General features: G+C 46.5%; 1 protein-coding gene across 2 annotated transcripts in view; it reads left to right on the top strand.

Moving 5' to 3' along the window:
- adamts18 (ADAM metallopeptidase with thrombospondin type 1 motif, 18) overlaps positions 1 to 23584 on the top strand; it is a 48774-nt gene extending 25190 nt beyond the window's left edge. For both annotated transcript variants that reach the window (XM_029638957.2, XM_029638958.2), the window contains 11 exons: positions 2400 to 2572; positions 4112 to 4242; positions 4372 to 4495; positions 5252 to 5496; positions 8993 to 9113; positions 9734 to 9860; positions 19519 to 19723; positions 20513 to 20707; positions 21103 to 21336; positions 21750 to 21939; positions 22040 to 23584. In XM_029638957.2, the coding sequence (XP_029494817.2) occupies positions 2400 to 2572; positions 4112 to 4242; positions 4372 to 4495; positions 5252 to 5496; positions 8993 to 9113; positions 9734 to 9860; positions 19519 to 19723; positions 20513 to 20707; positions 21103 to 21336; positions 21750 to 21939; positions 22040 to 22158 (1864 nt within the window). In that variant the 3' untranslated portion in view covers positions 22159 to 23584. The remainder of the gene's footprint in view (positions 1 to 2399; positions 2573 to 4111; positions 4243 to 4371; positions 4496 to 5251; positions 5497 to 8992; positions 9114 to 9733; positions 9861 to 19518; positions 19724 to 20512; positions 20708 to 21102; positions 21337 to 21749; positions 21940 to 22039) is intronic.
- The last annotated feature ends 1885 nt before the right edge of the window (positions 23585 to 25469 follow it).

Below are 25469 nucleotides of genomic sequence, written 5' to 3' on the forward strand. Positions count from 1 at the left end.
GGTGGTCAGGAGCCTGAGAGAGATGACCCTGTGTAGTGGTGGTTAGGGGTGGTCAGGAGCCTGAGAGAGATGACCCTGTGTAGTGGTGGTTAGGGGTGGTCAGGAGCCTGAGAGAGATGACCCTGTGTAGTGGTGGTACGGTTGGTCAGGAGCCTGAGAGAGATGACCCTGTGTAGTGGTGGTCGCTGTGTGAGGGACAGGGGGGAGGGGGAAGAGGGGGAAGGGAGAGAGCAGGTGACGACTAGCCAGACAGGATGACCTCTAGGCCACTGAAATTTGGACTCATAGCTGTCGCCGTGAGATTTAATGTCCCTCTGGGATGCTGGAGGTACAGCATCTGTTGAGAGAGAGCGAGAGAAGAAAATAAAAAGGGTATAACAAGAAGTTCAACTTGGCTGGTACCCCCCGTATGCATGTGAGTGAGTAGTCAGCTATCCAAAAAGTTTTGGGTGATTTTATTTGGCCACCCCAATTTTTATGGAATTTAAATATATAAAACAATTGAATTGTTGGACATGAAAGACTATAAAAACAGCAGCAAATCAGCTCCAAGTGATTTACATGTTTGAAATCTGCTCCAAAGTATTAACACACATAATAGAGAGATGTATTTGATCGTATAAAAATGTAAGCAAGGTTTGAAATGATGTTTTAGTCAAATATTATATCTGTTTGGGCTTCTTGCTGTCAATTTGCCGTCTAGAAATGATTTGTAATTATGTTCCGGCCCCCTGACCATCCCCTCAATATTTTTGTTTGCCAGCGGCTGAATGTAGTTAATGATCCTTTACCTCATCTCCCTGAATGAAACAAGTAGCACCCGAACCCCTGTTAGAACCCGACAACGTCTGGTTGTCTGCAGACCTCATAAGCAGTCTAACATATGGGCCTATGTGTCTCCGTTCCTAAGCCCTAATAGGATCAGACTGGGAGCTCAGGCCCAGATCTCTGCACACAAAATGAGTGGTGTTCTGCAAACAGGAGGTTTACACAGACACCTTTAATAGAGCCTGTCATTCTGGGCCTTCCTAGCAGCTCTGGGACGCACCAGAAAGAGGTTTGCCATCCAGGTTTTATGTGTGACAATCCACTGTTATCAGCCCGCGCATTTATCGGTGTATCGAGTGTTGACAGTCAAATAAATTATGGAATGTGTGCCGCTTTGTTGCTGAACATAATACACATATCATATTTTTGCTGTGTGTGGTTGGATAGGAATTAGTGGTTTGAGGTTTTATGCTTTACCACAAATAGTGTTTTTTAAAATTAGTGTCTGAGCTGATGTTGTTGTTGTGTTAGCTTACATATTTGATCTTGGCAATGAAATCCAATAATATTTCTCAGAGCTTGTCTAGGTGACTATGACAAGTGTTGTGTTTATTTGTTTCTATTTCGGTTGACATTTTGAACCCAGACTGTCTACTAATGCACACACATCTACCCAGGGCTTTTGAAATGAAGACTTATTACTCAGTCACTTGAATGAATCATGGAAGACTTTCCTTCTCATTTAACAACACACTGATCCCCATGTGGGAACACGCAAGCACACACACACACACACACACAAACACCGACATCCACACATTCACTTAGCTGTAAGTGAATGCTGGCTCTGCTCCAGCAGGAAGAGCCTAACGGAGATTCATTTGCTCTGAGGTTAGGCAGTGGAAGCCTGCCCAAGAAGTGCACCGCTTCACTTTAAAACAGCCTATCAGGCTCACAACAGGGAAACGGTGTGAGTAGGTTCCACAGGAGGTTGGTGGCAGCGTAATTGGGGAAGACGGGCTCGTGGTAAATGGCTGGAGGGGAATGAGTGGAATGGTATCAAATACATCAAACACGTGGTTTCCATGTGTCTGATGACATTCGCTTCGTTCCAGCCATTATTAATGAGCCGTCCTCCCCTCAACAGCCTCCACTGGTAGGTTGTTCCTAAGAACAGAAGGCCTTTTCTATTAATGTGGCAGACTGGAGGTACTTGAGGCTGCTGTCTTCACAGGAGTGGTTGGGAACCTGGATGAAAACCCATTTAACCTGAGTAGTAGTGTTGTTTTGAGGCTGTCATTGTATACTTTGTCTTAAATGTGATTTATTTCATTCTGCTTTGAAACTGTCAAAACAGGGCCCTGGAAATGTTGGCTTGAGTCCCTTTCTCATGCCACCGGACTATTTACATTGACCCCCCCCCCCCCCCTCCCCTCCCATTGGTTTTGTACACTGCTGCTACTCGCTGTTTATTATCTATCCATAGTCACTTCACCATTACCTGCATGCACAAATGACCTCAACAGGTTAGTTGAGGTCATTTGTGTTGAACATGAGGATAAGAGAATGCCTGCCCTAACCTATGCCACATCTGTGTTGGGTCTACATGTGTTAATTGTCTGTTGTTTTAGGCCACAACACAACGGGAAGTTTTGCCAGGGCTCCAGTCGTCTCAACCAGCTGTGTAACACAAAGCCGTGCCAGCCCAGCGGAGTGGACTTCCGTGCTCAGCAGTGTGCTGAGTACAACAGCAAACCCTTCAGGGGATGGTACTACAAATGGAAGCCCTACACCAAGGTGGAAGGTATGGCAACTATTTGTTCAATTCCCCCTGTAATTAGGAACAGAGTAAATGTTGAATGAGCAAATAGAGTCCATCTAGAATGCACCTCATTCAGCCAGATTTGATAGATTCACTGTTTGTTAATACAGTACAGGCTTGTTAAAAAAAAAGTGCATTTAATTAGCATTGCAGATTGATCAGAGCGTTATGTCCTGTTTCAACTCTCAAATTAGGATGACTTTTTGAATCTTTTGTGACAAACCTGGTGTACTAATTTTAATGTTGAAGCCAAAAATGTGCCTCATGTGCACCATATCAATGTGTCAGTCTACTCTACATATGTATCAGTCTACTCATGCCTGGGAGGGCTGTGGATAACCGGTCAGTCTAATCTACATGGGAAACATGTAGCCACCTGCTCTCTCAGGGAGAAGGAATATATTATAAAGGAAGCCCTTAAGGCAGGTTTTACCTGTGTCTACAGCATACATACTGTATGAGTGAGAGAGAAGGGAGGGAGAGAGAGAGAGAGAGAGAGAGAGTTTGGCTGTCACCCCATTTACCTTAGTGAGACGCTGATTCATGAGATGCAAGCAGCAGATCCCGAAAAGCCTCTTGGGGACTGAGTTGAATGGTCGCCTCGGTGATTGTAGAGTGGTTCCACACCGCTCGCCCTCCTCCCTCTCTCTCCCCCTGTGGAGGGACACTCCCTAAGGCCCAGCCCCCAGGGCAGCCTGTAGTGTCTGACCGGGGCACCATTTCAGAGGACAAGCCGAGGTATCAGGAGGTAAGGGCAGTCTAACTGGGCTCTAAGCACCAAATCCAATAGACTTTATGAAATCAAGGGACTTGGCCTACGGAAGTGAATTACTAACATTAAATGTCAAATAGAAATGCTTCTGGAATGCATTCAGTGGTTCACATCCTCTGTAATGGAAGAGATTGACATTAAGACAAAACGGAAGGAATCCGAATAGTCCCAAAACTGAAGCTGGTCAGATAATGATGCCCCTGTGTCACTAGGCTGTTTCCATGCTGCTGGTAACACCCCTGTCATTAGACTATGACTGTGTGTTGTACAGAGAACCCGGAACCCATGTCTGGAACTCTGTGTGAGATCTGTGGAGAAGCTGCCCTCCCTGCATTCCTGTTTTATGGGCCCATTTGTAACAGCCTTTCAGGTTTGACGTATGTGAATTGTGTCAGAGGTCTGCTACTCCTTCAGTCCCCAGAGGGTCCGTACATTGCACTGCAGTGGACATGCATCGTTAACACAATAGAACCCTGAATACACTATTCACCATTACTCCCATCGATTGGCTCCTAGCTTGCCCTCATCAATTGGCGAGTACGGTTCCTTCATTACCATAGGCCTTTCCCAAGCCCCACGTTGTAATATGGAGTGTACCAGTGACAGAGAGGCCATACGGAGGTTTGTGCTCTTTATGTAGTCCTGGAGACTCACACCTGGGAAGGAGGAATTAGTTAATGCACAGGTGCAGAGTAACCTCCATGATCTTGTTTATAACACCTGTTAAATCTTCTCTATGTCCTCTGCAGCTGAGGATATCTGCAAGCTGTACTGCATCGCCGAGGACTTTGACTTCTTCTTTGCCATGGCCAGCAAAGTCAAGGACGGGACATCCTGCTCAGACCACAGAGGGGACTTGTGCATCGAAGGAGTCTGTGAGGTAAAGTGCAGATTTGAGGAACATGATGTACAGCAACTCATTAACTACATCTAAGTCTACTGAATGTGATGTAGGACCCAGGATGCCTTCTGTGTTGTCCAAGTTCCTTCTGTTTCTTCCATCTTGTAGCCGGTGGGTTGTGACCAGGTGCTGGGCTCTAAGGCAACTCTGGATGCCTGTGGAGTTTGTAGAGGGGACAACTCCACCTGCAAGTTCTTCAAAGGCCAGTACGTCCTCCAGCACAGAGCTAACGGTACGTCAAGTGGGAAGACTGACTGGTCAATTTGATGCAGTGGGAGAGAGTGGGAGCTCTGTTGTCGGACATTTCTGGCACAGTGTCATTGGGGCAGAGTTATCTGAACATCACAGGATGAATTCTCTAGCAGATGCCACTGTGTGGGAGACGGTCCCTTCCTCCAGACCTCATACTATACTCTCACAACTGGCTAAGAGCAACCTTTCCAGATCACCGTCTGTGTGTATGTATGTGTGTCTGTGTGTGGCCCTTTAAGGGTCAAATAGACAAAGCTCTGTGACTGAACCGAAAAGTGACCGCTTGGCAGACCTAGATGTTGGGTCATGGAGCACAGGCTGGGGTTGCTTCTAATATAGTGGAAAGTTATTTATGTGGCCTTGCATGCGTCGTTACACCAGGACAGCCGTATACTGCAGAGAGTTATAATGGTTTATGCTGTCTCAGTGAATTAAGCTTACCGTCTCACCTCTTTACTGAAAACACAGCACCATATGATCATGTTATATAAAACACTGTGTAATACAATGTACAAAGGTAAGATTAAAACCAGGGAAAGTTGTTAGTTGAAAGGTGTTTTCTGCACTGCTAATCTACTTTTGGTTTTGGTCTTGATGATAATTCATCCCAGTGAAATACTTGAATATACCCAGGACAGTGTAATGAGTGTTGCCATGTTGTACGAAATAGGAATCTCTAACAAAATCAATTTCCTGACTCTCTGAAGGTAAATGAGCTCTTTCTCTCCCTGTTCAGAATACTACGCCATGGTGACCATCCCACCTGGAGCGCGGAGCATCCTTGTTCAGGAGATGGAGATCTCCACCAGCTACCTGGCTGTGCGCACCCTGAAGAGGAAGTACTATCTGACAGGGGACTGGACAGTGGACTGGCCTGGAAAGTTCCAGTTCGGTGGGACGGTGTTTGACTATCAGCGCTCTTTCAACCACCCAGAGAGCCTGTACACGGCCGGACCCACTAATGAGACCCTGGTCTTTGAAGTAAGCTGCCCCTCCGTCCCCGTCTACCCTGACATCCGTTACCGAATTAGCGGTGACAGGGCCTTGGCACAGGGCTCGGATGCTCACCCAGATGAAAACAAGGCCGGGCTGTAGTGCAGGGTGGGCGGGGAAAAAAGAGAAAACTCCCAACAACAACGAGTGGTTCAGGATGAATTGTGTCCTGATTCTGATGTCGTCAGGGCTTTTCGTCTCTATAATCAAGAGGTCTGGGGTTCAAACAGATCGCCATGTGCTTTGAACTTCCAGGTTCGTGCACTTCATGCAAAAGAAGAAAAAAAAAAAAAATCTGTAACCAGGCCAGCGGCTTTAACTTCAATAGAGTGGCAGGGAGAGGTGTCATGCATCTCAAAGCAGAGAGAGAGAGAGAGAGAGAGAGAGAGAGAGAGAGAGAGAGAGAGAGAGAGAGAGAGAGAGAGAGAGAGAGAGAGAGAGAGAGAGAGAGAGAGAGAGAGAGAGAGAGAGAGAGAGAGAGAGAGAGAGAGAGAGAGAGAGAGAGAGAGAGAGAGAGAGAGAGAGAGAGAGAGAGAGAGAGAGAGAGAGAGAGAGAGAGAGAGAGAGAGAGAGAGAGAGAGAGAGAGAGAGAGAGAGAGAGAGAGAGAGAGAGAGAGAATCAGAAACGAGAGATATTCACCATTAAGGTCAAAGAGAGAGAGATCCTATGATTTAGTGTTTTCCTTTTAAAAACGAGTAGAGACACTGAGAGTATTACCTGTCAGAGCAGAGGCCTAAGCTCTGAGGTAAAAGAAAGCTTTTACTTGTCACTCACTGCACTGCTGACAAATGGAAATAAGTGTTATTGATTGTCTTGATGGTCGAGAGAGAGAGAGAGAGAGAGAGAGAGAGAGAGAGAGAGAGAGAGAGAGAGAGATTGAGAGAGACATTTACATTTAAGTCATTTATTCCCAGCAGAAACGGTGGCAAGCTCTTATCCAGAGTGACTTAGTTTGGAAATTGGTGCTGTTATCTATCCACCTTATGACATCCAGTGGAACTGAGAGCTGCCACTTTACAATAGTGCATCTAGGTCTTTTAGTAGTCATTTTGGGGGGAGAAGGATTTTTTCTACTTTATCCTAAGAGAAATGGCCTGATTTGAGACTTTAGAGAGAGAGCTCCATTCTCAGTGTGGTAACAGATGAGAGAGAGAGCCTGAGAGTCATGTGTCCACTAGAGAGAGAGGGTTAGAGAGAGATCTGCAGATGAGAGGACATTAATCTCTCTTAAGTATGTTCCGTAATGACAAAAAAGAAGAGAGGGACCCAGTTTAAAAGATTAAAAGAATTCTGCAATTGAACTGTATAGATCTGAAGAGCTTGGGTCAGGGCACAGACAGAGAGAGAGAGAGAGAGAGAGAGAGACTTAAATGCGTTCCAAATTATAAAGGTAACAGAAAGGGAAAGAAACTGGGTTCCACTGAGCCTGGCAGATCTGTTATGCTGTCGTGGAAAACTAGAACAATGCTGATGGCTCTGAGACCCTGATTCGGCTAGAAACAATTCCTGAAAACAAATGTTGAAGAGTGGCGAGGGTAAACTCTGACCCTGTTCATGTGTAAAGCCTAATCAGACAGGAGAATGGCAAGGAAAAGGCAGGGAGAAACGAGACACAACATATGGTGAGCTCTAGGGATGTTATTTGAATTGGAATAGGGATTATCCTCTGTATTGGCAAAGTGGCAAAGTGTTTGGTGGGGTCACGTCAGTCGAGAGCAGAGGATTGTGGACCTGGGCAGCAGGCAGGCAGTAGGTGATGCTGGGGAGTTGTAGCCATGTCTGCCACTCTGTAATTCATCATCATGTCCCCCTTAGCCTAATGAGCGCTACAGTGAAATTAATAATATACCCTGGTACAAAATATGAATTATTATTTTCAGAGGCATTAATCTACCCTAGTCATGTGAGAATGGCAAAATGAGATGTTGTTAGATTGTTGGGTTTTTGTCTGTTTGAAACCACTGCGGCATATCAGAGAGAAGTCATGCACAGTGAATTAGGTTGAGGCTTGGATGGCGGTGGAGGTGGGGGGAGGGCATTTAGGGCTGTGGACTATCCCAGGCAGGCAGGGTTAGGGAGAGCTGTCTCGTGTTGTGTCTGATGTCAGGGCTCCAAATGGACAGGGGAGCCCCTGGGGCTGCGTTCTGGAACTTGTGTTTGCTGTGCACTGCCAGCAGTAAATTTGGACCGGTCCTGGAAAGGCTAGTGTGAAAGGGTCCAATGGCACAGGTCCAGGGCAATATATTTAGCCTGGAAGCTCTGGGGGTTAGCTTAAAGCTTTATTAAGTTCATAGCTAAGTCAACATTTTCCACCTCACTTTCTCTTTCCACTAAACCCTCTCTGCAACGACTCCTCTGATAACGCTTTAAATCCAATTCGCTTCTCACCATACCTACTGCCGAGGTTCTTGGTTTCTGTTACCTGTTGTGGACTCACTGGAGAGTGCCTCTGGAGCCCGTACAGAGCAGTCTCATGTTCGTATGTCCTGCTTCACTGAGCTTTGGAGAGCGCATGTTTCAACATCTATCCGGATGCACATAAAGTTCATATCGCTGACCGTGCCCACGGGACAGATGTACAGTCATTTTATCTGATCCCAGTACATTGAACAGGAGGACCTTTCCTTCAGACATCTGATCCCAGTACAGATGTCTTCTCCATGTGTAAACCCCCTGCCTTTGCTCTAGTTGGACTACAATAGGGATAATCTACTGTGAGAGCTGAGGCTGTTAGCATATTTAGCTTGTAAAAGTCTGAACCCCCTGTAGTAATTAAAGTGTGTGTGTGTGTGTGTGTGTGTGTGTGTGTGTGTGTGTGTGTGTGTGTATGTGTCTTACTGGTTTACATACACAACAACATTTGAGACAAATGTTAGAGTTTGATATGAGAGACAATTACTTGTAATAGGTAAATAATTAGCTATTTGCTTGCATGCCTGAATCAGTGTCACTGCTGCTGGGCATTGTCAACAAATCCATCAGTTTGGCGGTTTGAATATTGACCCCAAAATGTTTTGACCAAGTCTATGGGGAACAAAGCAGCCCTTCATTTTGAGAGAGAGCTTTCCACTCCATTAGAAGCAACCCCAGCCTGTGCTCCATAATCCAACATCTATGTCTGCCAAGCGGTCACTTTTCAGTTCAGTCACAGAGCTTTGTCTATTGGACCCTTACAAGGGCTACACACAGACACACACAAAGACTTGCACGCGCACACACATGCGCACGCACACACACACACACACACACACACACACAGTTCCACAACACCATTGTCACCAAGTCACCAGTTTCCTGCCACTTCACTTGTCTTAGTTTTTCATTGTCATTCTCTATGGCCCATTGCTTGGAACCACTTCAGGGTATGCTTAGACTTGTCTGTTTTGGCAGGGAGGGGAATGACTGCTAACCACACTTGCGGAGGTGCTAAGACGGATCCATTACCTCACTGTCATATTCCCCCTCTCTCCCTCTCTCCCTCAGATCCTGCTGCAGGGTAAGAACTCGGGTGTGGTGTGGGAGTACACCTTGCCCCGCAGTGAGAGGAAACCCAACTACACATGGGGAGTGGTTCGCTCTGACTGCTCGGCCCCGTGTGCTGGAGGTGAGCCTTGGATGAGAGAATTCCATGTGTGTGTGTGTGTGTGTGTGTGTGTGTGTGTGTGAGTGAGTGTGAGTGTGAGTGTGAGTGTGAGTGTGAGTGTGAGTGTGAGTGTGTGTGTGAGTGTGAGTGTGTGTGAGTGTGAGTGTGTGTGTGTGTGGTGCATTGGGCTAGCAGGAAGTGCATTCTGGCTCATCAAAAGCATCTTTGTAAGCAACAGTGAAAAGGTTGCACGGTCTCCCTTGGTCCTTTACAGACCTCCCTGAGTACTCTATCCTATTCACTCATCAATGTATGTCAGCGAATGTGTGTGTTTTTATATGTGAGCCTGGATCAGTGGCTCCCTTGCTCTATTCACTCTATCCCAGTAGGGAGGGTGAAAGCAGACATAGAGCTCTAGACAAGCTTAGAGCAGAGATCGCTATCTGCACCCTGTCACTATTTCGTTCATACTTTACTTTAGTTGTCAAGCCCCCCGTGTTGCTCAGACAGGAGAAGAGTGTGGGCTTTGTGTGTGACCTTTTCAGTGGTTGTAAAAGACAAGGCAAACTGATAGGAATGATGATGTCTGTCTGTCTGCCTCACTCTCCTTCTCGCTCTCTCTCTCTTTTTCTCTCTTTCAGGTCGGATCTCGACAAAAGCCATCTGTTTGCAAGATCAGCGGACCCAAGTCAACTCGACACAGTGCAACCCTCAGACCCGACCAGTGCTCAGCTCTCACCTGTGCAACACGCAGCCCTGCCCAGCCTAGTAATTAACCCTCTCTTTCTCAGTCTGTCTCTCTGTCTCTCTCTCTCATTCTGACAGACACATACCACAACCTCAGCCTACTGTCTGTGCTTTAGTTCCATTGGCGAGCTGCTGTGGCTTGGTCTGGGATGCTGGTGTGGTCTCTTTGCTGCGGGCGGGGACCACTCAGCCTTCTCTCCCTGTCGCGTCCTGCTGGAGAGCCCCGTACGTTCCTTACCCAAGGCTCCGGCTCCCAAACCAAACGGGATTAACATACCCTCCAGACAGGGGCAGGCCGGCCTGGTTTTCCCAGCACTGGCCCCAGCTCAAAGCCACAGCTTCTGGACCAGGCCACAGGAGAGAGCTGCCCCAGCCCCACTCATGCTCAGTTTCACCCTGCCTGACCGTCTGAGTACTGCTCGCACTGTTAAGGTTCAGCACAGAGACAACTCTGAAGAAGACCTCCGCAGCCTCTCGTTTCTCCTCAATGAGTGGTCTTCACCACCGGAGACAAAGAATGAAGATGCTAGAAAAAGTCAGACAGAGATCACAGATTCAATTATTAGCCCATTATTAACTGTCTGCTAAATAGGGATCGTCAACAATGTTCTTCAACCACGACAGACCAGTGAAAGTAATTTCCAAACACTTTACTGGGCATCAGGATGGAATCCTTTCAGACATTTTGGTTGATCTCATCATTCGGGGAATTTATTTCAGACACCAACCATTTTCTTCAGATACTGGATGCAATTCTCAACTTTGCAAATAAAAGTTGGGATATTGAATGAATTTCACTTCGGCTCTGCTCCAGTGACAATCCATTCAGCTCCTATGGGACTGACTCGATTTACGATGCTCCATCTTCAAAGGAACAGCCATGAACCAGTCAGTAGAGAGACTCTTTGAGCCTGACACGCTGACAAAGAGATGACAAACGTCTCTCTCTCTCGCCACCCGCCTGTCATCCTCTCCTTGTTGTTGTCTGCCTGTGTTGTCTGATGTCCCACCCCTACACTCACGTTACAGTACAGCGTATATGAGTGATGGTGGGCGAGGGGGAAATCAGGACCATACAACTGTTTCCTTAAAGAAACAATAATAACCAGTGCAGCTTTCCCTGTCAAAATCTTGACAAATCGTTCAATAACAGTGGGTAATTGAAACGACTCTAAGCCTGGTGGGAGTCAGTGAGTGCCTTTGGTGTGTGTGTTGTTGTGTCAGCGCAGTACTGTTGCATCTTGGGGAGTGCGTTGGTACATCATTCTATTCTACATCATTATCTCTCGAGACATGTTTGTAGGCCTGGTGCTAGACCACTTAAACCACTCACTTTCTTCTGTGTTCAGGGGACTATCGTCGTAAAAATGTGACAGGGGCACATACCACAGAGATCACCTTCTCTTCTTCTGTGGTATGTGCTGCGGTCACATTTTTACGACGTCACAGTTCCACAGGCGGCTCCGTCACTGTATAGAAGAAGGCTAAGACCCGAGACTGTGCTGCCCGCCTGTCTAGGAGAGGGTTAATAACCAGCCAGCGCGCTATCAGTTACGACTTAAACATGCTGCCACTCTTTCTCTGTGAGGCTCCCACCATTTGAGAGGGGGTTTCTTCCCTGTAATCTGGGTCAAACTATATCTGTTATCTAGGGGAAAGGTTTAAATGGACCAGACCACTAATGACCTCCCCCCATGTGAGTTGGAGAGGAAGTGTGCCGTCCAGGTGAATGATATCATCAACATAAATCCACGAGCAGAGTCCTGTTCATCAGTACCAGACTCCTGAATCAGTGGACCCTGTTTCCCGCTGATTAAGTGTCAGGATTTATGGGATACCTTTTTACAAATGCTTCCAAACTGTACGGGCATGCTATCAAAAAAACAGAGAAGGAGGAGCGTAAAAGAGGCCTCTTTCCATCGACTATCTGCAGTGCTGACAGGTCTGTCCATGTTTTATTATAGAGAGAGAGTCTGGATCCCCATAGGGCCAGATCAGTCTAGCCAGCCAGGAATCCAGCACTGAGTCCCAGCCTTATTGCGCCAACTCCAGCCTTAGCACCGGTCTAGAGCCCCAGCCTCAACCAGACAATGCAGGCTTGCCTGCAAGGGCCACTTGCTTTCAAGCAGTCACTGTGCAGTGTGGGGCATGGCGAGATCAAACACCACGAGGCCTGCTATAGGAGCCAACTTTATCTGCCAGCCCAGGATGTCACCGGAGAGATAAATGTTAATGCCTTAAAGAGTTTTGCAGTTCCCCTGGTGCATCCGTTTCTACTCTCTTTCTCTCTCTCCTTTCTTCTGTCTGTCTCCCAATGTTACTTTTATACTTCCTTTTTATTTATTTGACATGATTATTTATTTAGTTTTATAGTTTATTTAGTGCTCTGAAGAAGATTCCTGTAGGCAGGCTGCAGCTGTAGAGTTACTTATCTGGCTCATCCTGGGTCGTTGTGGCACGTGCACCAAACTCCGGGAGAAACGGAGAGACATCAGCAGGCAGGCCCAGAGCAGGGAGTAGGAGGAGGTGCTCAGAGAGGCTGCTGTTTTAGAGCGGTGCTTGAAGTCCCTAACCTGAAGTGCTGTTGGTTGCCGTGCAACTGCTACTTTGCACTTGAATAGATTGTTAGTATAGTAACAGGTTGTGCATCAGATGGAAAGTCAACGTTTGCCAGTGAAATGCAGCCCGCACCATGACAGGAAAATGTAACCACCGCATGAATGTAAAGCGATCCAGTATTTCTCAATGTTCCCAACATTTTTCAAGTTAAATTGTATGGCTGGAAATATGGGAGTTATTGAAAGATTCCAGAAATACAAATGACAGCTAAGCCAACATTGGTTTGCAGTGAAGCACAGTAATTCAAAGCTCATTCCAGTGACATATTGTTATTTATATGGCAGTGAAAAAAGAGAGAAGAGAAATCTGAACCGGTGCTTTGCTAGACGGGTCGTGTTTCTCCCCTCAAAATTGCAGTTTAGCCTTCTCCCTCATTTATCAGAGATGGGCTTGAAGGGAAATGAAAGGTCTGACAGAAGGGCAGTAGGAGTGGCTGGTCGGCAGCGGAGCCTCAGAACTCGACTGAGTCAGCTGTCCGTCCTCCATGCCCCTGGTCATGTGGTAGTCAGAGCAGTCATTTGCGCTAATCTCCCTACGCCCAAAATGCCAAGACACAGTCTATTTTAGAGACTGGCTGCTTTCATCAGAGGCTGAGAATGATCCACAGATACCAGAAGGCCACAAGTAGTGGAGACGCTGAGTGTAGGATCCTGTCCCTCCCTACAGCCAGACCAGACCAGGCCAGGGGAGAGGAGAGTTGGGCTAAGGGGAGCTCTGAGGGTAGCTTTGGGGTTAACTGAAGGTGAGAATCGGCTGTATAAGGTTAGCCTTATACTGTATGGTGGAAACCTTGCACTGTTCTAGTATGTTGTACACAAATCATACCACATTTTAATAATCACATACTTGGGGAAAAAAAGGTGTAGACTTACAGTGAAATGCTTACTTACATCCCTTCCCAGCAATTTTTACATTTGTTTTATGTTACCTTTATTTATCTAGGCAAGTTAGTTAAAACAAATTATTATTTACAATAACGGTCTACCCCGGCCAAACCCTCCCCTGACCGGGACGATGCTGGGCCAATTGTGCGCCGCCCTATGGGACGCCCGATCACGGCCGGTTGTGATACAGCCCGGGATTGAACAAAGGTCTGTAGTGATGCCTCTAGCACTGAGATGCAGTGCCTTAGACCATTGTGCCACTCGGGAGCAGAGAGAGAAAATAGAGAAATAATAGAAAAGTAAAACATAATAATAAAAGTAATAATAGTTACACAATTAGTAACAACTTGGCCATATACAGTTGAAGTCGGAGGTTTACATACACCTTAGCCAAATACATTTAAACTCAGTTTTTCACAATTCCTAATCCTAGTAACAATTCCCTGTCTTAGGTCAGTTAGGATCACTACTTTATTTTAAGAATATGAAATGTCAGAATAATAGTAGAGAATTATTTATTTCAGCTTTTATTTATTTCATCACATTCCCAGTAGGTCAGAAGTTTGCATACACTCAATTAGTATTTGGTAGCATTGCCTTTACATTGTTTAAATTGGGTCAAATGTTTCGGGTAGCCTTCCACAAGCTTCCCACAATAAGTTGGGTGGATTTTGGTCCATTCCTCCTGACAGAGCTGGTGTAACTGAGTCAGGTTTGTAGGCCTCCTTCCTCGCACACGCTTTTTCAGTTCTTCCCACAAATATTCTAGCGGATTGAGGTCAGGGCTTTGTGATGGCCACTCCAATACCTTGACTGTTGTCCTTAAGCCATTTTGCCACAACTTTGGAAGTATTCTTGGGGTCATTATCCATTTGCAAGACCCATTTGCGACCAAGCTTTAACTTCCTGACTGATGTCTTGAGATGTTGCTTCAATGTACCCACATAATTTTCCTCCCTCATGATGCCATCTATTTTGTGAAGTGCAACAGTCCCTCCTGCAGCTTAGCACACCCACAATTTGATGCTGCCACCCCCGTGCTTCACGGTTGGGATGGTGATCTTCACCTTTTTCCTCTAAACATAATGATGGTCATTATGTCCAAACAGTTCTATTTTTGTTTCATCAGACCAGAGGACATTTCTCGAAGAAAGTATGAGCTTTGTCCCCAAACCGTTGTCTGGCTTTTTTATGGAGGTTTTGGAGCAGTGGCTTCTTCCTTGCTGAGTGGCCTTTCAAGTTATGTTGATATAGGACTCGTTTTACTGTGGATATAGATACTTTTGTACCTGTTTCCTCCAGCGTCTTCACAAGGTCCTTTGCTGGTGTTCTGGGATTGATTTGTACTTTTCGCACCAAAGTACGTTCATCTCTAGGAGATAGAACGCGTCTCCTTCCTGAGGGGTATGACGGCTGCATGGTCCCATGGTGTTTATACTTGCAAACTATTGTTTGTACAGATGAACGTGGTACCTTCAGGCATTTGAAAATTGCTCCCAAGGATGAACCAGACTACAATTTATTTTCTGAGGTCTTGGCTGATTTCTTTTGATTTTCCCATGATGTCAAGCAAAGAGGCACTGAGTTTGAAGGTAGGCCTTGAAATACATCCACAGGTTCACCTCCAATTGACTCAAATGATGTCAATTAGCCTATCAGAAGCTTCTAAAGCCATTACATAATTTTCTGGAATTTTCCAAGCTGTTTAAAGGCACAATTAGCTTTGTATGCAAACTTCTGTCCTACTGGAATTGTGATACAGTGTATTATAACTGAAATAATCTGTCTGTAAACAATTGTTGGAAAAATGACTTGTGTCATGCACAAAGTAGATGTCCTAACCAACTTGCCAAAACTATAGTTTGTTAACAAGAAATGTGTGTATTGGTTGAAAAACGAGTTTTAATGCCTCCAACCTAAGTGTATGTAGTCTTCTGACTTCAACTGAACACCTACCCATTCAAGGGTTTTTCTTATTTTTTTATTTTATTACTATTTTCTATTTGCTACATGATTCCATATGTGTTATTTCATAGTTTTGATGTCTACACTATTACTCTACTATGTAGAAAATAGTAAACAATTAAGAAAAACCTTTGAATGAGTAGGCGTTCTAAAACTTTTGACCGGTAGTGTACCAGTACCGAGTCGATGTGTAGGGGTACGAGTTAATTGAGGAATGAAATGACAGATAATTAACAGTAGCAGCAGCGTATGTGATGAGTAAAAAAGTTTGTGCAAAAATTATCAATGCAGATAATCCATGTAGCTATTTGGCTAGCTATTTAGCAGTCGTATGGCTTGGGGGTAGAAGCTGTTCAGGGTCCTGTTGGTTCCAGACTTGGGCGGCTGGAGTATTTGACCATTTTTAGGGCATTCCTCTGACATCGCCTGGTTTAGAGGTCCTGAATGGCTGGGAGATCGTCCCCAGTGATGTACTGCTTATGTTTAGATTCTCATGTGTGTGCTGCGTGCAGAGGTGGGTACTGATGCTTGTCGAGCACATGTGCAGTATATGTGTGTGTGTGTCTCTGTACTTCCTGTGGGCACAGGTAGGCCCTGCATGTCATTTGTTGACTTCTGTGATCGAAAAAGCCTTGGTTTTATGCATGTCAACATCAGAAGCCTCCTCCCTAAGTTTGTTTTACTCACTGCTTTAGCACACTCTGCTAACCCTGATGTCCTTGCCGTGTCTGAATCCTGGCTCAGGAAGGCCACCAAAAATTCAGAGATTTCCATACCCAACTATAACATCTTCCGTCAAGATAGAACTACCAAAGGGGGCGGAGTTGCAGTCTACTGCAGAGATAGCCTGCAAAGTAATGTCATACTTTCCAGGTCCATACCCAAACAGTTCGAACTACTAATTTTGAAAATTACCCTCTCCAGAAATAAGTCTCTCACTGTTGCCGCCTGCTACCGGCCACCCTCAGCTCCCAGCTGTGCCCTGGACACCATTTGTGAATTGATCGCCCCCATCTAGCTTCAGAGTTTGTTCTGTTAGGTGACCTAAACTGGGATATGCTTAACACCCCGGCAGTCCTACAATGTAAGCTAGATGCCCTCAATCTCACTCAAATCATCAAGGAACCCACCAGGTACAACCCTAACTCTGTAAACAAGGGCACCCTCATAGACGTCATCCTGACCAACTGGCCCTCCAAATACACCTCCGCTGTCTTCAACCAGGATCTCAGCGATCACTGCCTCATTGCCTGTATCCGCCACGGAGCCGCAGTCAAACGACCACCCTCATCACTGTCAAACGCTCCCTAAAACACTTCTGTGAGCAGGCCTTTCTAATCGACCTGGCCCGGGTATCCTGGAAGGACATTGACTTCATCCCGTCAGTTGAGGATGCCTGGTCATTCTTTAAAAGTAACTTCCTCACCATTTTAGATAAGCATGCTCCGTTCAAAAATGCAGAACCAAGAACAGATACAGCCCTTGGTTCACTCCAGACCTGACTGCCCTCGACCAGCACAAAAACATCCTGTGGCGGACTGCAATAGCATCGAATAGCCCCGTGATATGCAACTGTTCAGGGAAGTCAGGAACCAATACACGCAGTCAGTCAGGAAAGCTAAGGCCAGCTTCTTCAGGCAGAAGTTTGCATCCTGTAGCTCCAACTCCAAAAAGTTCTGGGACACTGTGAAGTCCATGGAGAACAAGAGCACCTCCTCCCAGCTGCCCACTGCACTGAGGCTAGGTAACACGGTCTCCACCGATAAATCCACGATTATCGAAAGCTTCAATAAGCACTTCTCAATGGCTGGCCATGCCTTCCGCCTGGCTACTCCAACCTCGGCCAACAGCTCCGCCCCCCCGCAGCTCCTCGCCCAAGCCTCTCCAGGTTCTCCTTTACCCAAATCCAGATAGCAGATGTTCTGAAAGAGCTGCAAAACCTAGACCCGTACAAATCAGCTGGGCTTGACAATCTGGACCCTCTATTTCTGAAACTATCTGCCGCCATTGTCGCAACCCCTATTACCAGCCTGTTCAACCTCTCTTTCATATCGTCTGAGATCCCCAAGGATTGGAAAGCTGCCGCAGTCATCCCCCTCTTCAAAGGGGGAGACACCCTGGACCCAAACTGCTATAGACCTATATCCATCCTGCCCTGCCTATCTAAGGTCTTCGAAAGCCAAGTCAACAAACAGGTCACTGACCATCTCGAATCCCACCGTACCTTCTCCACTGTGCAATCTGGTTTCCGAGCCGGTCACGGGTGCACCTCAGCCACACTCAAGGCACTAAACGATATCATAACCGCCATTGATAAAAGACAGTACTGTGCAGCCGTCTTCATCGACCTCGCCAAGGCTTTCGACTCTGTCAATCACCATATTCTTATCGGCAGACTCAATAGCCTCGGTTTTTCGGATGACTGCCTTGCCTGGTTCACCAATTACTTTGCAGACAGAGTTCAGTGTGTCAAATCGGAGGGCATGCTGTCCGGTCCTCTGGCAGTCTCTATGGGGGTGCCACAGGGTTCAATTCTCGGGCCGACTCTTTTCCCTGTATATATCAATGATGTTGCTCTTGCTGCGGGCGATTCCCTGATCCACCTCTACGCAGACGACACCATTCTATATACTTTCGGCCCGTCATTGGACACTGTGCTATCTAACCTCCAAACGAGCTTCAATGCCATACAGCACTCCTTCCGTGGCCTCCAACTGCTCTTAAACGCGAGTAAAACCAAATGCATGCTTTTCAACCGATCGCTGCCTGCACCCGCATGCCCGACTAGCATCGCCACCCTGGATGGTTCCGACCTTGAATATGTGGACATCTATAAGTACCTAGGTGTCTGGCTAGACTGCAAACTCTCCTTCCAGACTCACATCAAACATCTCCAATCGAAAATCAAATCAAGAGTCGGCTTTCTATTCCGCAACAAAGCCTCCTTCACTCACGCCGCCAAGCTTACCCTAGTAAAACTGACTATCCTACCGATCCTCGATTTCGGCGATGTCATCTACAAAATGGCTTCCAACACTCTACTCAGCAAACTGGATGCAGTCTATCATAGTGCCATCCGTTTTGTCACCAAAGCACCTTATACCACCCACCACTGCGTATGCTCTAGTCGGCTGGCCCTCGCTACATATTCGTCGCCAGACCCACTGGCTCCAGGTCATCTACAAGTCCATGCTAGGTAAAGCTCCGCCTTATCTCAGTTCACTGGTCACGATGGCAACACCCATCCGTAGCACACGCTCCAGCAGGTGTATCTCACTGATCATCCCTAAAGCCAACACCTCATTTGGCCGCCTTTCGTTCCAGTACTCTGCTGCCTGTGACTGGAACGAACTGCAAAAATCGCTGAAGTTGGAGACTTTTATCTCCCTCACCAACTTCAAACATCAGCTATCCGAGCAGCTAACCGATCGCTGCAGCTGTACATAGTCTATTGGTAAATAGCCCACCCATTTTCACCTACCTCATTCCCATACTGTTTTTATACTGTTTTTTTTATTTATTTATTTACTTTTCTGCTCTTTTGCACACCAATATCTTCTACCTGTACATGACCATCTGATCACTTATCACCCCAGTGTTAATCTGCAAAATTGTATTATTCGCCTACCTCCTCATGCCTTTTGCACACATTGTATATAGACTGCCCATTTTTTTTTTTTTTTTTTTTTTTTTTCTACTGTGTTATTGACTTGTTAATTGTTTACTCCATGTGTAACTCTGTGTTGTCTGTTCACACTGCTATGCTTTATCTTGGCCAGGTCGCAGTTGCAAATGAGAACTTGTTCTCAACTAGCCTACCTGGTTAAATAAAGGTGAAATAAAATAAAAAAATAAAACAGGGGAGAGAGTGATGGGTGTATTTAGACCCCAAAATAAATGATACAGATTGAGGAAATCTGTGGTTCCTTGCCAGGATTAGGGATCTGTGTCATGTGGTTGACACGCTTAGAGGTTGGGAGGGGAATGTATACAGCCGAATCATCTGTTTGGACAGGTTCCCTGCTGACTGTGCTGAGTACAGCAGTTATTCTGAGTGTGTGTTTGTGACTGTGAGATTATGTGCAGGTTTATGAGTCATTCTAAGAGCTATACCGCCATTCTGTTTCTCATAATTCAGTGACTCTTTTTTGAGGAGCATTTTGTTAGTTTGGTACTTGGGCTGACACATCTCTCTCCATTTCTCTCCTCAGCTGGACGACAGGGGACTGGGGGCCCTGCAGTCGGTCCTGTGGTGGCGGGCAACAGACACGTCACATCCAGTGCTTGCGTAAGGTGACGTACCAGCGGGAGGAGGTGGTGGCTCACTCCCTGTGCCCGGTCATCGCCCCAGCCCAGGTGCAGCCCTGCCACACCCACGCTTGCCCATCTGAGTGGAGCTCTGGAGCCTGGTCACAGGTAGGCCACACTTCGCGACATGCCCACATACTGCCTATTATAGTTTGAAATATATATATTTTTGATTCTATAAGACTTTGAGATGTGTCAGCTAGCACTGCAATTAATTAGCAAATGTCTGTGGTGGCCTAATGTATGGGGAAAACACTCCTCTGCCCTCTGCTGGACACATGGTTAATTGCATACTCACTGGCTGAGAACAGGACACAGACTGCAGAGAACTATTTCAATCATATTATCATCATTAATCACACGCCATTATTGTGAGTCCCTCAATTTAGTTGGCTGGGTAAAACTGACATGGCCAGATTTATAGAGGCTATGAATACCTAGTCATGATCAGTGACAGTGTTCTCCATCTTAGTCAGTAGTGACTGGGATCTCCGCCTGTCGTTTCTATAAAAGCCTGTCTGTCAGTGATAGCGCAGATACCTGGAGGGGCGTTTCTCTTTACTGCATTATCTGATGTATATGTTTTTATTAAGCAGTGCACAGTATAGGATACAAATAAAATGACTTTAATTCCAGGTCTTTTCACGTCTTATTCAATACTTCAAACATACCCGGCCTACACTGTTACAGTACGTCATACTGTCTTCGAGAGTTCTCGGGCTATCTCAAGTTGAGTGTGTCTCTTTGCAAAGAGAGCCCAGAGTGATTTAGTGCACTGACTTCATCCCTTATTGACGGCATCCTTCACAGGGTTCAGACGCAACACTGAGCATATGCCTCCCAGTACGAGTTCAGGCTGAGTTTACCAGACCCTCTGTTCCTCCGCTCTCCTCTCAGTGTTCCAAGTCGTGTGGGCGTGGGATGAGGAAGCGCGGCGTGTTCTGCAGGAGCACTGACCCCGGAGCAAAGGCCGTGGTGGTGCCGGACAGTATGTGTAAGCCACACCACAAACCCAAGGCCCAGGAGACGTGCGTCGTGCGCCGCTGCCCCAAGAATGACCGGCTGCAGTGGTTCACAACACCCTGGGGCGAGGTAGGGACTCACGGAGGCAGACAGACAGACGCACATGCTGTACAAACACACCCACACATACTTTGTATAACCTTGTACACACCGGTGCACAAAGAAACCCATACATGCATTGAAGATTGTCTAGACAGAAATGCATTTGTGACGAACATACACATCCAGAGTGCTGATGCTGTGTCCCCTCGTCAAAACAAAGCAAATAGCCTGAATACCAAAGGCGAACATTTCAGACATTCACTTTATAAGTTGAGCACTGTTGCTATGGCGATGTGGGCTGACCTTGTCTTGTTCTCTCCACTGGGGGACCAGCTGTATTTCTCTCTGAGGGTTCTCGCATTGTCTTATTCTTTCCGTTCTCTTTTTGCTAATGGTGCCTCCTCTGGCTGTTCTCTCCGCAGTGCTCCACATCCTGTGGCCCAGGTGTCAGAAGCAGAGAGCTGCGTTGTAGGGAGAGGGATTCACAGGGGGGCTACACAGAGTTCCCTATGAGAAGGTGCAGGAACCTTCCCAAACCCTCTGGGGAGCTCCAGCAGACCTGCAGCATGGGGCCGTGCCCAGAGCCTCGACCTGTCGTTCCAGGAAGGACAGCCAGTGCAGTGGTTCTTGGCTGGTACTCTTCTCCATGGCAGCAGGTATGTATATCCACTCTCCATCCACCCTGCCTGTTCTCCCAGACATGATGGGGATTCATGTTGAATGGATGTGGACTTAGTGAAACATCCTCTCTCGCCCTCGACGCTCGCTCTCTATCTCTCTGTTGTCAGGCCCAAAGGGGGTGGTATTCATGTATATGTATGTAGTATCTACCAAGGCAACCTCTTGCAGTCTGACATCTGACTTCCCCTTGATCAGGGGGCCTGTGATGTCTGTATGCACATAGGCTCTCTCTCCTCTCCCTAGACATAGCTTGGAGGTAATGGACATGGTGTATGCATTCGTAATCTATTCTAAGTACGATCTTCTTCAACACCTCTCTCTCTCTCTCTCTCTCTCTCTCTCTCTCTCTCTCTCTCTCTCTCTCTCTCTCTCTCTCTCTCTCTCTCAGTGTTCTGTATCCTGTGGGGGAGGGGTACAGTCCCGTTCTATCCAGTGTCTGAGACAGGGACGTCCTGCAGCTGGATGCCTGAACCCCCAGAGACCCATAACTTCCCGGGCCTGCAACACACACTTCTGTCCTGCTCCTCGTCCTGCTCCCCCTGCTCCTCCTGTTCCTGCTCCTGGGCCAGCCCTCAAAGGTGAACTACTTCAACTCATAGAAACTATCGTAAAGTTTTGTCTGGCACTTTTGTCAGTGCGCGTTTATTGACACGATCCCCCTGATCTTCTCTCCATCAGACGAACAGTCTTGTGTCGACTTCTTCAGCTGGTGTCACCTGGTTCCTCAGCACAGTGTGTGCAATCACAAGTTCTACGGACATCAGTGCTGCAAGTCCTGCAATGGCAAAAAGCTATAAGTTCGGAGGACTCCTTTTCCCATGAGCCTCTAGCTGCGAATGGCTTAATATGCGCTACAACTCTAAAGGTTGTTGTGGTTGAAAATACACTTTGGGCCATAATGCACAAGAGAACTGAGGTGCAGTCTCTGTTCCTGGAGTACTTGACTAACAGTGATTTAGAAAAATAAAAGAGAATAATCTCCATCTTTCTGGATACGTTGTGCTAAAGATGGCAATGTGGGCAAAGACATTCATGCGAACGCAGCATCTCATAACTGGAAATGCAACGCAACAAATCATTGCAGGACATTCTCTGTGTAAATATATGTGTTGTATGTCCTGATATTGTCAACATCTAACTCAAAGCCATCAAGAGAGCTCTGAGAATATCTGCATTTTAGCTCGCTCATGTTTTGGATATGTAAAGGCATCTGGTTTCAGACGACATTTTAAGTTATTATGGCACACATGTTATTTTAGCATTTGTCAGGTGTACCATGTGCTTTGTGTGCTGCATGTGCTCTGTGTGCCGCATGTGCTCCATGTTTCAAGCTCTTTACATGTAGCAGGCTACCTATCACAGAAATGATACATGTAAAACTTTTAAAAGACGTTTTGAAGTTGATCACAACTCCCAAATGCACTTATCAGGCCTGGTCCCTCTATCTCTCATGGTTCATGATTGGTGCTTCATTGTGTAACAAGATACAGTACTTACAGTACATGTGTACATTCCATACATCTTCATGTTGTGAATACATGCATATTTGTGTATGAGAAAATAACGTTTCTTTACCCATATTTTAATGTACGCTCCAAGTGTCCTGAGCAAGGCAGTTAACCCACTGTTCCTCGGGCGCCGATGACTTGGACGTTGATTAAGGCAGCCTCTTACACCACTGATTCAGAGGGTTAAATGTGGAAGACACATTTCAGTTGCATGCATTCAGTTGCACAAACTGTCTAGGTATCCCCCTTCCCTTTCTTGTGAAAATATTGGTGCAATTCTGACAGCCGCCGGGATACCCTATGTTCTTTCCCATCATTCCCGTCATCATGATAAGGAAACATCCTCTGTCTATTGGGCCAGCAGCACTGAACCTAGGTCCTCTCACACCGGATAGATATGATGCCAAATCATTAACTAGCGCTGGGTAGAGCCACAGAGGATCCCCCAGACTTCCACCACTCATTCATGGAAATCAATGTCTGCAGGCTAGTAAAGGGAGCTGTGGATGGGGCCGTGTCAGAGAAGATGCTTTATTTCCTCTGCCTGGCCTGGTGGGAGATGTGGAGAGAAGTGGTAGGCGAGAGTTGGCGGCATAGTTGAGAGGGAGGAAGGGGTAGCCAGGGTTGCGGTTGTCACGTGCTCTCGACATACTTTTTCAGAATGCTAATTAGTCACAGAGCCTGGCGTGGTGGGAGGGAGCAGGCAGACTTTAGGGGGGGGGGCGGAGCAGACCAACAAAGGCCTCTAAAGAGGGCTGCTGCATACTTCCCTCTGTTTACTCTGCCCCTGCTCTCACCATCCAGACCAGCTCTGTTTGGTTTGTTTGAGAAAATGTCAGCATCCCTCCACTCCCCCGCTCCCTCTCTCGTGACCCCCCCCACCTTCATTTTTAGCATCAGTCAGTGCTACGAAGTACTGTAGATCGCAGCTACACGATGGTAAATCCCATTTTTGCACTATTGGCCATGTGGAAGGCAGTGGGATAGGCAATTGTACAGACAGCAAAGGCAACCTACTTCCAGCCAGCAGGGAGAGAAACAGGAAGAGCATGGCTAGAGTATAGGATGTTGTTGACTGTAAATCATAAAGATCCTACGTCTCCCCCTGCTCCCCAGAGAGGGATGGTCCCATACAGAGAGAGATGTCTGGTCTGGTCAGAGGCTCTGTGACCATGGAGTTGTTTTTCCTCCTCCTCAGCCTCCTCTCCATCAGTGGCTTGGAATGGAGAGTGTAGAGGGACAGAGAGAGAAAGACTGATATGATTGTGAAGGACATTCCTGAGCGGTGGCTCTCTCTGCCTCTGGTCTCGCCTGCTCACGGCTAACACGGTCATTCTCATGGGAGGCTACCATTCCTTCCAATACCACAGCTTCCTCCCCTGCCTTCACCAGGCCTGTACAGCATCCCTGCAACCTACGCTCACAAAGGGTCAAGATGGACTGTTGAATGTTCCTTCTCCCTTTCTTGCTATACTGGTATGGTCATTTTATGTTTTTGTTTGTTATATTGGTTAATGAACTAGTTTCCACCAGGGATGGTACTCTCTCTCTGTATTATAACACCACTCAAATAGTTTCCGGTCCCTGGGAATTGTCTGTGTGAATTATCTCTAGTTTATTGTGCTGAACTAATGCTCTCAAATAGACTTTCAAATGTCACATTGGCCTGTAGGAGGACATGGGAGCGGGGAATGTTTGATTTGATGTGTGTTTTTTCATCAGCCTTGCATCGTTCGTATTTCCACATGTGTTGTTCGTGTTATTTTCTATGTCCTGTACAGTTGTTGTATACTCTATTGTCTTTTCACCTGTAAAGACAGGAAACGTGTGTAATTTATTACTGTTTCATTGGATCTGAGATACTGAACACTATTGGTTGAGAGGGGAGCTGCTTGTACTATAGAGCATGATCCGTGTAATATTTAATACTTTTTCTCAAAGTTTTATAATAAAACTATGACAAAATGTATTCCCCCTACCTCTCCGATGCTCCTAATACTTTTGTGTCACACTCGGCGGGAGGGATGATTGGGTTTAATCAACACGTTTCTCTCAATCTAACCTGAATCATGACGGCAGGAATCGCCCCATCATTTCCACTGCACGCTTACTACCCTACTGAGAGGCAGGCAGGGCAGGGTGAATTATAAACACCTAGCGGATCAATGCAGCCATTTTGTACATTTTCAGGGGTAGTGATGGGTCTGGGAGGTGGAGGTTTTTCAGCTATATTCTTTCCTTTGTTCATGGGAGGATGTATGCCTTGTCATGGTCCTGTGCATAACAGCCCCCTTTTGTTTCCTCCATGATCACCAGCCCGCTCTCTGTCATCTCCATCCTCCCCAAACACTCACAACACCACTCACATACAGACCTGTCACAACGTTACACCCTTTGGTTATTTCTCCTCATGATCTACTTCAGCTCATGTATTTATAAATACACTGTAGAGATGATTCATTCCAAAGAACATGGTACTGTATCTCTTTATATACTCTGCCAGCATCCAAATGGGTCTGTCACCTTTTCTGGTGTTTTTTTAATTTGAAGCTGAAAGACGACAGTCTTTCTCTTTCTTTCACACTGAGCATTGAGCTAGT

The sequence above is a fragment of the Oncorhynchus nerka genome, linkage group LG27 (assembly GCF_034236695.1).
Source record: "Oncorhynchus nerka isolate Pitt River linkage group LG27, Oner_Uvic_2.0, whole genome shotgun sequence".
In the NCBI taxonomy this organism is placed as follows: domain Eukaryota; kingdom Metazoa; phylum Chordata; class Actinopteri; order Salmoniformes; family Salmonidae; genus Oncorhynchus; species Oncorhynchus nerka.